This window comes from Henckelia pumila, chromosome 4, assembly GCF_033568475.1.
Source record: "Henckelia pumila isolate YLH828 chromosome 4, ASM3356847v2, whole genome shotgun sequence".
In the NCBI taxonomy this organism is placed as follows: domain Eukaryota; kingdom Viridiplantae; phylum Streptophyta; class Magnoliopsida; order Lamiales; family Gesneriaceae; genus Henckelia; species Henckelia pumila.
The window spans coordinates 27,331,951-27,347,325 of record NC_133123.1 but is presented as its reverse complement, the minus strand read 5'-3'; the positions used below and the strand labels follow the sequence as shown (position 1 = coordinate 27,347,325).

Here is a 15,375-nt window from a genome sequence, read left to right as displayed (position 1 = left end):
CAATCATTACTAAATACGAGCCAAAGAAATGGGCTCTGTTCGGAAATTATGGGGGTCTAAATCACACGTGATAACCATCTTATCACCCTAAAAGTTGTCAGTAAGGCCATACCCAGTAATCATTGAGGGGGCCTGGGAGCTAGAGCCTCCCGGAGTAAGCCTTCGGAAATTAGGAAAGGAAAGGAACACCAGTGGGGCCCCGGCCTTTCTATTTTTAGGGCCAGGAAACGTCCATGTTTATTTGAAGTATGTCAGGGTCAAATCACAAATCCAATCATTACTAAACACAAGCCAAAGGAATGGGCTCTGTCCGGAAATTATGGGGGTCTAAATCACACGTGATAACCATCTTATCACCCTAAAAGTTGTCAGTAAGGCCATACCCAGTAATCATTGAGGGGGCCTGGGAGCTAGAGCCTCCCGGAGTAAGCCTTCGGAAATTAGGAAAGGAAAGGAACACCAGTGGGGCCCCGGCCTTTCTATTTTTAGGGCCAGGAAACGTCCATGTTTATTTGAAGTATGTCAGGGTCAAATCACAAATCCAATCATTACTAAACACAAGCCAAAGGAATGGGCTCTGTCCGGAAATTATGGGGGTCTAAATCACACGTGATAACCATCTTATCACCCTAAAAGTTGTCAGTAAGGCCATACCCAGTAATCATTGAGGACCCGGGTGGGCGAGTATAAAAGCCCATTCTGGGGGGCAAAGGAAGGGCAGACTCTCAAAAAAAAAAAGAGGGAAGGCGGGTAGAACTTCGTCTCAAAACGGAAAAGATAATCATATATTTTGTATCTTCACTTACCTTTTTCGCTCGGAAATTTACCCATCCCCGGGTAGTAATTTTGTGATAATCACATCATTGGCACCGTCTGTGGGAAACTTGAGTCTAAGGCGTAGATATGACCATCATCGATGATCCTGAAAGCTCTCGTCGAGCAGTGGCCTCAATCCAGGAGCAAGTGGACGCTATGGTGGACGCGGCTCTACAAAAAATCATGGCGATACAACAAGGAGAAAAGGAGGGCCAAAGGAAGGATAAAGAAAAAGAAGTCGAAGGGGAAGGAGAGCCAGGACCGAGGCCCGAGAAAGAGAAGAGTAAAGGCATACACGTGGAGGATGAGGGAAATTCACATGCGGGATCGACAAATGTCACCATGGCAGGGGAGCTGGAAATGTTGAAGCAAAAAATACAAAAACTGGAGAATACTGACCCGCGGGAATCCGCACGGATCAAAAGTTTGGGCTGTCCCTTCTCTCCGGAAATCATTGGGGAGCCATTGCCAGTCTATTTCAAATCCGCCAAAATCAAAGAGTATGATGGCAGCGCTGATCCCGAGGAGCATGTAACCCGGTTTGAGAATGTGGCAATGTTGCATTGTTATGGGGATCAAATCAAATGCAAGGTATTTCTAACTACCTTGGTGGACTCCGCCCAGAGATGGTTCGAAAATCTGGAGGAAGGAAGCATTAAGACTTTCAAAGAATTCCGGGAGGTCTTTTTGCAACACTTCAGCAGCAGCAAGCGATACAAGAAAACCACTCTCAGCCTCTTCGAGATAAAGCAGCTGAACGAGGAGTCTCTAAGAGCTTACATTAAAAAGTTCAATAGAGTGGCCTTGGAAGTGCCTGCATGTGCACCTGAAACCAAAATCACTGCTTTCACGCAAGGGCTCAGAGAAGGAGAATTCTTTCGGTCTCTGGTCAAGAGGGCCCCCAGTACTTCGAGAACCTCTTGGCTTGAGCCGAGAAATATATCAATATGGAGGAGGCCCAGCGACAAAAGAGGGAGAAGGACAGGAGGGAAGAGCAAAAGGAGAGAGGAAACCAGGGTAGTCAAGGAAGAAGAAGGCAGGATCAACCGGGGAGGCTTGCTGCTTTTGCTCCTCACAGGGTAGCCCGGGATCGGGAAATACACTTGTGTGAGGAGAATGTCCAGCTGTTGCCTCCAAAAAGGCCGGGAAAATACTGTTCGATACACCGGGTTAACACACACGACACTAGCAAGTGTCGGAGGCTCGTCGTGGAACCAGGACAGCCTGTGCCCGAGGAAACAAAGCATGTGGAGAAAAAGCAGAGGGGACGCCCCTGGGTACCCCGGTTTGACATCTCACGAGACAATAGGCCTGACCCCTCGAAAGCACGGGAGGTAGCGTCACGGGGGCCTGACAAAGGACCCCGAGAGGGATCTTCCAAAGGGGTGATCAACATGACTTCGGGAGGATCCACTGATGGGGACTCTAATAGGGCTCGAAAATCTTGGAGCAAAAGAGAGGTCCTGGGAATCGAGGCCCGGAGACCAGATCCCTGCCCAGTCGTTACCTTTGGGCCCGAGGATTTGGAGGGAGTGTGTTTACCCCACAACGATGCTTTACTCATCCGAGCGCAGGTGGCTAACTATGACATAAGAAGGGTGTTTGTGGATTCGGGGAGTTCTGTGAATGTCATTTTCCAGGATGCATTCGAGCAAATGGACTTGCGGGGATGTGAGGTTAACCCTGTAAAAAAATCCCTGTATGGGTTTGCAGGACATATCATTCGGCCTAAAGGAGAAGTACGGCTGCCTATTACGTTAGGATCGGGCGATATAAAGAAGACTGTCATGGCCCTCTTCACCGTGGTGGAGGCCCCATCTTCCTATAATATTATTCTGGGAAGGCCGGCCTTAAATGCCTTTAGGGCTGTCTCTTTCGCTTACCACCAAAAGATCAAATTCCCGGTGGGGGATCGAGTGGGCGAAGTAAAGGGAGATCAACACTCATCCCGACGGTGTTATGCGGACACCATCCGGGTGGATAACAAGAGGGCACGAGGGACGGAGAGGAGAGATGGTTCCAGACAAAAAGAGGTGTGCGCGGTAGAAGAAGTAAAAGAAGAAAATGAGGAGGTGGAGGTAGTGCCTGGACAGCCAGGGAAGATCACCAGGGTGGCTCGGGGGATGGAGCCTTCTTTGGTTGAGCAATTAAAGATCTGCCTAACCCAGAACGCGGATGTGTTTGCCTGGTCTCCCAAGGAGCTAACTGGAGTCCCGGACCATTTGGCAGAACATAGGCTAAATATCCTCTCAGGATCCCGGCTCGTCAGACAAAAGAAGAGACACTTCGGGGTATAAAAAGACTAGGTCATTGCTGAGCAAGTCCGGGAACTTCTGGAAGCGGGGCACGTTAAAGAGGTACAGTTTCCTACTTGGTTATCTAACGTAGTGCTGGTACCCAAAAGTACAGGGAAATGGAGGATGTGCATAGATTTCCGAGACTTAAACAAAGCCTGCCCCAAGGACTGCTATCCCCTCCCCCGGATTGACCAGTTAGTAGATTCTACCTCTGGTTATGAGCTGCTTTGCTTTATGGATGCTTACCAGGGATACCATCAAATTCCCCTGGCTAGGGAAGATCAGGATAAGGTCAGTTTTGTTACGTCAGGAGGAACGTTTTGTTATGTGGTTATGCCTTTTGGGTTAAAGAATGCAGGAGCCACCTATCAAAGGATGATGGACAGAGTTTTCAAAAATCAATTGGGCCGAAATGTCGAGGTATATGTGGATGATATCCTGGTGAAATCCAGGACCAGGAACCATTTTATTCCTGACTTGGAAGAAACCTTTGGTACCTTGCGAAGGTACGGGGTGAAGCTTAACCCGGCCAAGTGTGTGTTCGGAGTGAAAAGTAGGAAATTCTTGGGATTCGTAGTGACCAAGAGAGGAATAGAGGTAAACCCGGAGAAAGTAAAAATCCTGAGGGAGATGCCATCACCCTCCTCCATTAGGGAAGTGCAGCGGTTGACTGGAAGAGTCACTGCCCTGTCTCGTTTCGTTGCTCGGTCTGCCCACCGGAGTCATCCTTTCTTTCAGGTGTTGAGGAAGGCCCAGATATTTGGATGGAGTGAGGATTGTGAACGGGCTTTCCAGGAATTAAAGGAGCATATGGAAAATCTGCCCATCCTGGTTAAGCCCGAACCAGGGGAGAGATTGTGGGTTTATATCTCCATGACAGAGTTTGCTGTGAGCACGGTGTTAATAAAGGAAGAGGGAGGAGATAAAAAGCCAGTTTATTATGTAAGTCATGCTCTGAAGGGGCCCGAGATCCGATACAGTGAAATGGAAAAGATGGCCCTGGCCCTTATTTTGACTGCCCGAAAGCTCCGACCTTACTTCCTATCGCATCCGGTCACCGTCCTGACCAATAGCCCCTTGGGCCGGGTGATGACTCAACCAGATGCTTCAGGTCGATTGGTTAAGTGGGCAGTAGAATTGGGAGAATACGATATAGAGTACATGCCTCGGGCAGCTATTAAGGCACAAGCTTTGTCTGACTTTCTGACCGAGGTCATCACATTTGGACAGGAGGAAGTGTGGAGAATCTTTGTGGATGGGGCCAGCAGTTTGGAAGGAAGCGGAGTGGGGGTGATCCTCATTTCTCCCACTCAGGAAAAAACTAAAGTGGCGATAAGATTATCATCTTTCAAGTCAAACAATGAAGCGGAGTATGAAGCAGTAATCTCGGGCTTGAAATTGGCTCGGGAGGCGGGAGCCAGGCATGTGATTGTATATTCGGATTCTCAACTGGTAGTACAGCAAGTCCAGGGAACTTTTAGTATCAGAGAGAAGAGATTGCAGGAGTATGTGGGACTTATCAAACAGCAGGGAGAAGAATTTTCTAGCTGGATCATTGAGCAAATTCCCAGGGATCATAATGCGGAGGCAGACGCCCTAGCCAGGGTGGCATCATCCCTCACTGGTATTGATAGCCGGGAGGTGATACAACAGTCCGGGTCGGTGATAGTCATTGAAGAAAGGGAAGAAGAGGCCTCGGAGAGATCCTGGATGGCTCCCCTTGTAGAATACTTGCAGACAGGAATCCTTCCTGGGGAGGAGGCACATGCCCGGAAGCTCAGGAGGCAGGTAGCTCGATTCACCCTGATTAATGAAAAGTTGTACCGGCGATCTTTTCAGGGTCCCTTGCTAAGGTTCCTAGCCCAAGGAGAAGTGAGGTATGTACTTCAGGAAATACACGAAGGCTATTGCGGAGATCACGGAGGGGCTCTGAGCTTGGTCCGGCGTACCCTATTGGCGGGATATTGGTGGCCCACACTGCAGCAGGATGCCCGGCAGGTAGTCAAGACGTGTGAAGGATGCTAAAGGTTTGGGAACTTTTCTCATAAGCCAGCGGCGGAGTTACAACCGATGTGGGCATCCTGCCCTTTTGATCAGTGGGGCATGGATATCGTGGGACCATTTCCTGTGGGCCCCGGACAGAAAAAGTTCTTACTGGTGGCAGTGGATTATTTCTCTAAATGGGTGGAGGCTGAGCCATTAGCAAGAATCACTGAAGAGGCGGTGTTGGGATTTATTTGGAAGAACATTGTCTGCCGGTTTGGTTTGCCTCGGAAGCTTGTCTCAGACAATGGGAGGCAGTTCCAGGGAAAGAAAATAAAAGATTGGTGCACAGAGATGATGGTAAAGCAGGTATTCACTTCCGTGGCGTACCCCCAAAGCAACGGACAAACGGAAGTAACTAACAGGACTATCATCCAAACTTTACAAACCCGACTTTTTGGTGCCGGTAAAAGTTGGGTGGAGGAGGTTCCCGGTGTGCTATGGTCTTACCGCACTACCCCCAGGACGGCCACAGGAGAAACACCCTTCAGCTTGGTGTATGGGTCCGAGGCTGTGATCCCAGTGGAAATAGGACAAACCTCCCCCCGGGTGAGAGCTCACCAAGAGGGAGAAACCATGGACAGGACGCAAGAATTAGACCTGATTGAAGAAAAAAAAGAACGGGCCGCTATTCAAATGGAAGCCTATCGGAGCAGGATAGTCAAGGCGTTCAATCAAAAGGTCAAAACCAGGGAATTCCAGATAGGAGATTTGGTACTGAAGAAAGTTAACTCGGCAGGAGGGGTAAAGAAGCTATAAGCAAAGTGGGAAGGACCTTACAAAGTAATTCGGAGGATAGGAAGGAGCGCCTGGTATTTTGAGGACAGCGGGGGCAAAGTCCTACAGAGGCCCTGGAATACTCTGCATCTTAAGTCTTATTATCCTTAAAAGTACATATACGCCTATAAATTATGTTTCTGCCATTTGTATAAATAAAAGGTATGTTTTGATCTATTGTAAATTGCAAAAATACTCAAAGACCCGTGGTAATTCACGAGCCATGTAAACCCAGGTGATCCACCACCCTGGTACTCAAAGGCCCATGGTAATTCATGAGCCATGTAAACCCAGGTGATCCCCCACCCTGGTACTCAAAGGCCCGTGGTAATTCACGAGCCATGTAAACCCAGGTGATCCACCACCCTGGTACTCAAAGGCCCATGGTAATTCACGAGCCATGTAAGTCCAGGTGATCTGCCACCCTGACACCAAAAAACCCAGGTGATCCACCACCCTGGTACCAAAAAAAAAAAAAAAAGCCCAGGATTCCTGGCGCTCGGGCATCGAAATGGCCGTGGGAGTAGGCCACCCTCGTGGTATATCAAAACAAAGGATTTATCCAAGCATACAGAAAAAATCATTCGAATAAAGAGGTGAATCAAAAGCAAAGTTTTTTCCTTAACAAACAAAATATACATGTGTAAAAGTTAGGAGCCCAAGCCTAAAAGCTCCGATGAATAGTCTAAATCTAAGAACCCGAGGGGTCGGTTCCCTCTTGAAATTTCTGCTCTTCGCTGGCGTCTACCCTTTCCTGGGGCCCTTCTCCTTCATTTTCAGTACCGGAGGGTAGAGAAGCAATGGCCAAATTAAGATCTGGAACTCCTTCCCGCATCAGGCCAGCTGCCTCGTACTGAGTAGAACAGAGGTCAAAGCCTTGGGTGAAGAAGTCGAAGGACTTATCCATCACCGTCTGCTCGAACTCCTTGGAGGAAAGGAAAAAATTCTGCCATTCAACTTCGGTGCCAAACCGCTCCTCCAAAGCCTGGGCAGCATCCAGAGCTGAAGAATGATGCATATCCGCCTCCGTACGGGCGATTACCAACTGATTCTGCATCACCTCCGCGGAAGCCTGAAGCCCACTCATGGCGTTCAAAGCCAGGTCTTTTTCCTGCCGAACTTGACCAAGCTCCCGGGTAATTTGCTCTATTTGAGCCTCCAAAGATTGAATCTCGGAAGAGCGGCGATCTTGGATCTCAACTAGCTTACGCTGCCATCTGTCCTCCACCCACGCCACATCCGCCCGAAAACCCTCCAGCAAATCTCGGTGGGATCGAACCTCCGCTTCATGAGTCTCTCATAGGGCGGTTGCCTGCGATTGAAGCAGGGTGATATGATCCTCAAAAGAGCTGCACCTCTCGCTCTCTCGGGCGAGACTAGCGTTCGCCTCATCAAGGGCATTGGTCAGCATGCATAAGCCCTGCATCCAACGCAGCCAAGGGATTAAATAAAGACGTGCACAAGCACTTTTTTTAGGTATCTAAAGGGCAGAGTTTACCGTATAAGCATGAGAAACACCCTCCGATAGTTTGGAGGTGATACCACGAGCTGCCAGTAAAGAGTGGTCTTCCGGGGAGAGCAAGCTTTGGATTTGGGCAACTTTGGAGGAGGCTGTCCCTGATAAGAACAGAGGAAATCGAGAGCCCCAGGAGGTAGAATCCACTTGGTCACCCCAGGCGTGAGAAATGGGGTCACTCGCAGAGACAGAAGCGTCCCAGCCCGGGGCCCGAAGGGCCATAGAAGAAATAGGAGCAGATGAGGCCAGGTCCTTGGACAGCAGGATGTCCTTCGAGTCCGTCAGGTAGATCATCTGGGATACCTGGCCGATTTTTCTCTTACGATGGGAAAGCGGTACCTCATCTTCCAAGTCCTCCGATGACAAAGATAGCTGGGCTTGGGAAGCAAGTCGAGGTGGGCATAGCGCCGTCACAGAATTCCCGGCAACAGCAGCGCTTGAAGGGGGAGAGAGCACAGCTGAAAGAATCGGCACTGTAGACGGAGGGACTACCACGGTGGGTAAACGCAAAAGACTTTGCGGATGAATAGGACTCTTTTCCTCCCTACGGGCCTTTTTCCTTCGCTCGGCTAGGGCTTGGGTTTTCTCTTTAGCAGCCTTCCTCTCGGCTGCCCGCCGGGCGAACTCTTCCCTGATCATATCTGATGGCTCTGCACCAAAGGAACAAATGTGAGTACGTGTACGTATTAATAATAAAGTAGTGTAAAGAAAGTCAAAGAACAGCCATTACCAGGTTGAGCCCCCGGGTCGCCGTATGCATTGATCATCTGGTCAAGGAGATCTTCCACCCGGGTGCCCAACCCGTAGGCTATGATGTTATCGTTCGTTAATAAGGCAGGGGAGGAAAATGTCCTATTCTTGACTAAGGTCAAACTACGAGTATAAGGTTCCTCAACCTTATAATGTTCGGGAAGCTCAGGTTGAGGAGGGAGACTAGATAAGAACCCGGTCCTAAAAGGGAAAGGAGCCGGGGGTTGAATAAAAAAATACCGCTCTTTCCATCCCTTTAAAGATGAGGGGATATCGGAAAGAAAACGAGCATTCAGCCGTGCGGCCAGGGAAAAAGCTCCTTCGTTGAAACGACAAGAAAAAAAGTAGTGCAAAATCAGAGGGGTGATGGCTAAGTTGTGCATTTTAAAGAGGATATAGGTCGAGGCCATTATTCGAAAGGAGTTCGGGTGGAATTGATTAACAGTAACGTGAAAGAAGTCGGCAACATCTAGGTAGAAAGGAGGAATGGGAAATAGAAGGCCACTCCGAATCTGGTCTCGGAAAAATGTGTAGCAACCGGGAGGAGGAGTATCAGGAGTACTCCAAGGTAGAGGACGGAATAAGGAATAGGATAAAGGGATTTCCCCTGAGCCACGAAGTTCCTCCGCGGCCCCTTGGGAGAGGGTGCTAGGAAGGTAAGTGTACCGCCCAAGGAAGAGGGCACAAAAGATAGGGGTTTTGGGTTCTTAACTTTTTGTTTGCCTTTTCCTTTGGGGCGAGAGGAAGAAGCAGCGGAAGGCTTCGTCGGGAATCGGGAAGCTTGCTTAAAAGAAGAAGGTCGGGAAAGCAGCGCAGAAGCAGAGCGAGCATCGCTCGAGCTACCGCTTGGCTCCTTGTCTCTGGGCGAGCCTTTGGCATTCGCTCCAGAGGTAGATGAGGTACTTGTAGACATTGAAATAAAACTTACAGAAATTAAAGCGAATAAGGGATGCAGGGAAGCGGACAACGGAACTGAAAGCACAGTCGCTGAAAGCCAAAGGGTAATGAGTTCGAGAAGAAAGACGATGAGAAGAAGAAGGAAGGGTCGCGAAGGATTAAATACTAAAAGGGGGCCAAAATAATCAGAGCCATGTATTTTGAAATAAATGGCAGAGATACGCAAAGCGTGCTCAAGAAGCTGAAGCGACGTCTGACAAATTCTCTGACAGACGCACTACGAAGCGTCTAGGGCTGACGTAAGGGTAGAAACTCCCGGGTAGATACCCCGGGAGATAGGACCCGGGATGACGATACCCCGGGTGGATTGGACCTGGAAAGATGGTATTAGTCTCTCGGGACAGCGGAGCAGGTCCTAGCCCGACTATCTTTAGGAAGTGTGATGATATCACATATCCGAGATGACGATACCCCGGGTGGATTGGACCCGGAAAGATGGTATTAGTCTCTCGGGACAGCGGAGCAGGTCCTAGCCCGACTATCTTTAGGAAGTGTGATGATATCACATACCCGGGATGACGATACCCCGGGTGATTGGATCCGGAAAGATGGTATTAGCCTCTCGGGACAGCGGAGTAGGTCCTAGCCTGACTATCTTTAGGAAGTGTGATGATATCACATACCCGGGATGACGATACCCCGGGTGGATTGGACTCGAGAGGATGGTGTAACTACGACATGTTAAAGAACCCGGGACTTGAGGGCAGTAACCTGGGATCTGCAAGAAAGGCTTAACATGGGAGGTCTTAGCATCCGGACCGATACAGGAGATCGAAAGGAACCCGGGTAAGGGGCCTGGGAGCTAGAGCCTCCCGAAGTAAGCCTTCGGAAATTAGGAAAGGAAAGGAACACCAGTGGGGCCCCGGCCTTTCTATTTTTAGGGCCAGGAAACGGCCACGTTTATTTGAAGTATGTCAGGGTCAAATCACAAATCCAATCATTACTAAACACGAGCCAAAGGAATGGGCTCTGTCCGGAAATTATGGGGGTCTAAATCACACGTGATAACCATCTTATCACCCTAAAAGTTGTCAGTAAGGCCATACCCAGTAATCATTGAGGGGGCCTGGGAGCTAGAGCCTCCCGGAGTAAGCCTTCGGAAATTAGGAAAGGAAAGGAACACCAGTGGGGCCCCGGCCTTTCTATTTTTAGGGCCATAAAACGGCCACGTTTATTTGAAGTATGTCAGGGTCAAATCACAAATCCAATCATTACTAAACACGAGCCAAAGGAATGGGCTCTGTCCGAAAATTATGGGGGTCTAAATCACACGTGATAACCATCTTATCACCCTAAAAGTTGTCAGTAAGGCCATACCCAGTAATCATTAAGGACCCGGGTGGGCGAGTATAAAAGCCCATTCTGGGGGGCAAAGGAATGGCAGACTCTCAAAAAAAAAAAAGAGGGAAGGCGGGTAGAACTTCGTCTCAAAACGGACAAGATAATCATATATTTTGTATCTTCACTTACCTTTTTCGCTCGGGAATTTACCCATCCCCGGGTAGTCATTTTGTGATAATCACATCAATATATATATATATATATATATATATATATATATATAATATATGAGTTTCTGTGAGCTGTAGGTAGAGTTTGTTTTGTCTTTGGATCAGATCAACTGCTGGCTGTTATTGAAGATGATCAAATTTGTGTTTTTAGTCATGTGATTTTGCGATTTTAATATTTTATATTTTTAGATTTTAATTTTTATCCGTTATCTTTATTATATATATATATATATATATATATTTTAGCAATTTCAGTCTTTTATCTGATGTAGCGCTGATGTGTCACCAATGCTGTAATGATGTGGATTTGACGAGTATACTGCATAAGCATTTTCAAAACAAAATGACTTAAATTACCAAAAATCGAAACATACATGACTAAAAATAAAATATAAAAATATAAAGAATCGAAATCGCAGTAACAAAGATAAAAACAAAAAACAAAAAAACAAAACAAAATTGCAGCTTTTTCAAAGTAATCAAAATAATGAGTTTGAGTAGATAAATTTTGTAATAAAATTATTTCTGATGAGAAATTAATGATTAGTGATTTTAATAATTAATTAATGGTTCAAATTTCGTTCGGTGCAAAGATTAGATTATCATAGCAATGGTTCGGATCGGAGGTCTTGATCGAATGATAACTCTAATAGCTACTTTACTAGAAGCTAATAGAGGGCCGACAACTCTTGAATGATAACTCCTTTATTTTATTTTACATAAATTTATAACATTCACGCAACATATTCAATAATATAGTGTAGTGTAGACTTGGCCGTCAATCATGGGTGTAGTGTAGACTTGGCCGTCAAGCGTGCGCATATATATATATATATGAGTTTTTTTCAAGTGCCTACCTATCATGCCCATTACTATGCCCACCAATGATGTGACACTATTCTATTGAATGTGATAAAGATGTGATGGACATGATAGTAAACATGATAGGTGGGCACTTGAAAGTGAAAAAAACTCTATATATATATATATATATATATATATATATATATATATATATATCACTCATTGACTCATTGTTGTATTTTATAGAATACAATTATGTTACACACAATGTATATGCATGATTGCTAGTATATATAATTGTCGATCGTATTAACGGGTAATTGACCAAATCTCCACAATTCAATTTCCCTTCAATTTTGCCTTTTTTTTAGTAGCTAAGGTTTTGTGGGTTGGGAAAAAAATGGGCTGGATTTTTATTTTTTTATTTTTAAAGAAGATGGATTCTGGTCTACTGCTCCGGGAAGCACACTGCGTTTGCGTCGAAAAATGTCCCTATATATGGAAAAATTTCATCCTATCCCATGGGTTTTACCCCATGTGATAGGTGGAAGCACATGATTGGTCAAATTATGTGGGCCCCACATAATTAATATGAGACCCCCATGATTTGAACCAATAAAAAAATTCCACCTATCCCATGGAGTAGGATCGAACCATCCATATGTATGGCCTATCTGACTTCTCCTTTGTTTGCTAAAAAACTGATATAGTTTTTGGTTGGAAAAAAATGGAGTTATTCCTTTAAAAAAAAAATAAAAAAATGGAGTTATTGAAATATATTTATATATGCATGGTGGCAGATTCATATCTCGTTTTTTATCTTTGGAAGGTAAATTAATGGATTTTATTGTGTTTTTGTTTTAAAATTATGACTTTGATTGTGAGTAACAAATGTATACCATGTGATCAGTAAAGATATATGTAATATATATGAACGCTGGAAAATAAAATATATACAAGTCTCAAATTTCTGTAACTCGTATAAGTATTTTATGTTATGATATTTTAACTATTAGTTCACGACAAAACAAATTGTCACACAAATTTTACAAGTGTCAATTTCTATTTTCTTTCCATATAATTACAATACATAATGCAGTAATTACGAAATTTTCGAATTTTATATCTTTGAATAGTTCACGAATAGGTTCGAATACTTTGAGCCGAATTTCGAATTCGAACTTCATTTCGAGTCGATCTTGAATTAAATATTTGAAATTTTCGAACATCGAATCGATCTCGATCCATAATTTATTATTATTATTATTAGACTCGATTTCATCCATTTACCTCCCTAATTTCGGTCATTTGGTGTCATCACGAATATTTAAGGGTGCATTTTGGATGGATTAGAATGATTAGAATGAATATATATATATATATACTAGTAAACAGCACGTGCGATGCACGTGGTGACACTTTGTTTATATAATATATCTATTTATTATTTTTTATAATTATTGAGATTTTCACGCCCTTATAATAAAAATCATATAGACTTTAATTATTTATTATGAAAATCAACTGAAATAATACAATTATCATTTTTTTTTCATTTTTAGTCATGTTAATGGTGAATTTGTAATTTCAATCTTGTAACTTAATGTTTTGGTTTTTAGTCATATTACTATACATTTTCATTTGTAATCATGTCACTTGTATATTGTTTTTATTTTGATCATTTAACTCGCATGTTTTTTTTTTTCTGTTTTGGTATATACATATTCATTTATAGTCATGTAACTTGCATATTATTTTTTATTATTTCTCATTTAACTTATATTATATTCCTATATAATTTTATATGATTTTACTTATAGTGTAAATAAAATTGCAAATTTGTGATTTCAGGATAAAACTTTAACCTTTTATTCACACTTTTAGATAGGTAATAGATAATAGATAGATAGATTTCACAATGATAAAATTTTATTTTTTTTATTCACATTTTTAGGTAGGTAATATATTTAATTTATACTCCTACATTAATTTCGTAAAAATATGTTTTTAACTCTAACTTTTAATATTATTACCGTAAATTTTAGTTTTTAGTTTTGTTATTTTCAAGATTTATATTCTTATATTTTTTAAATTCTAAATTTTATATTAATACCGTAAGTTATAATTTATTTCTTTTGTTCTTTTAAAAATTTATTTATCTATTTGATTAACTGCAACTCAATTAAGCCACAAACTAAAATTTAGCTTATTCTTATATATTTTTATATTGCCTAACATTAAATAAGGTGTAAAATAAATAAAAACAAATTGTGAAAAATGAAAAAATAGTTTTTTTTATAAAATAATAATTAAAAAATGAAATATATAATGGTATTAATGAACTCATTAGTTGCAATTTAATGAAATTATATAATGTATTTATGGATATTAATATTTACATATAGTATAATAAAAATATTTATTTACTTTTATGTCCTAAATAAAATGTTGTTTTTACTTTTATGTCTCTATATATTTTTATATGACCTTACTTATAGTGTAAATAAAACAGCAAAATTGTTATTTCACAATGGTAAAATTTTATCCTTTTATTCACACTTTTAGATAGGTAAGGTAATAGATTATTAAATATACATAATTTCTTTTAATAATTTCAGTGAAAATATTTTTTATTTGTCAAACATATATATCTATATATTCACTGTATATATAATTTTTTATATTTTTAATGCATTATGTAGAAAATTTCATTACAATTAATCGAAATAATACACAATCTAAGGACAAAATAAAAAATTTAGAGTGAAAATATTTGTTATGTTAATTGTTTTAGATTGAAATAATACACACTCTAATAAAATAAATATTTATTATCTTTAATAATTTAAATAAATAGATATTTTTATTTTACAACATCTAATCATTTTTATGTTATCGAAATAATACAAAATATAATAAAATAAATATTTATTATCTTTAATAATTTTAATAAATAGATATTTTTATTTTTCAATATCTAATCATTTTTATGTTATCGAAATAATACATAATAAAATAAAATAATTATTTATTATCTTTAATAATTTTAATAAATAGATATTTTTTTTTCAACATCTAATCATTTTTATTTTAATTTTTTTAGATTTTTCTAAGAATTATGTACGATATAATGTCATTTCTCTAATTTATTTTTATTATCAAATTTTTATTCAATTTTGATGTATTGTTGTTTTCAAATTTTCTTAAAAATATGTCGTAACCAAATTTTATTTTTATGCTATATATTTTTTTTCAGAAAAAACCACTTTGATGCTCACGTGTTTTAAATTTTGTTTTCTTATATTTATAAAAAATAATTCAAACCAATTCATTGAAGGTGAAGTTTTATAATTAAATAAGATGCGAATTAACACAGTATATTTTTAATAACAAATAAATTATATGAAAATAATTTATTCTTTGATTGCATTTATATTATAATAGTATATGATTAACTTTATACATGTAGTTTGATATTTAAAAAATCAATTAACACGTGTCTCGCACATTAGACACGTGAAAATATATTAGATATAACATAAGACAAGTCATAAATTTAAATTTATTCACTGTTAAAATAAAATTAAAATAAGTAATAATTAGAATTTCGAATAATATTCATTTGTTTTAGTTTTTAGAAGATATACTAAATTTTTAATATTTGATAAAGTCTTATGTTTGAATCTTAAATTTATTTAGATAAATGTGCATGGATTACATTTTGACATTTATTTTTGGAAAAATTGTTTTTTTGATTATATAGGTTTTTTTATTTGTAATTTTGATTCTCTATGTTATTTTATTTCAAAGTCTATTATACATAAATTTTTATATTTTTAAAATGCTGTGTAGAAAATCTGATGTCAATACAATTAATCGAATGAATATACAATCTAAGGGCAAA

At 41.1% G+C, this 15,375-nt stretch overlaps 1 protein-coding gene across 1 annotated transcript; it reads left to right on the top strand.

Moving 5' to 3' along the window:
- The first annotated feature begins 903 nt into the window (after nucleotides 1-903).
- Nucleotides 904-5,915, top strand: LOC140860722 (uncharacterized). Its single transcript, XM_073263729.1, has 4 exons — nucleotides 904-1,704; nucleotides 1,770-3,107; nucleotides 3,363-5,111; nucleotides 5,163-5,915. Exons 1-4 carry the CDS (start codon nucleotides 904-906, stop codon nucleotides 5,913-5,915), a joined length of 4,641 nt encoding a protein of 1,546 aa, XP_073119830.1.
- Nucleotides 5,916-15,375: the final 9,460 nt, after the last annotated feature.

Coding starts and splice junctions, on each gene's coding strand:
- LOC140860722 (XM_073263729.1), top strand. CDS start 904: ATGACCATCATCGATGATCCTGAAAGCTCTCGTCGAGCAGTGGCCTCA. Junction 3,108..3,362: donor AAAAGAAGAGACACTTCGGG/GTATAAAAAGAC, acceptor GATGCTTACCAG/GGATACCATCAAATTCCCCT. Junction 5,112..5,162: donor TGCAGCAGGATGCCCGGCAG/GTAGTCAAGACG, acceptor TTTTCTCATAAG/CCAGCGGCGGAGTTACAACC.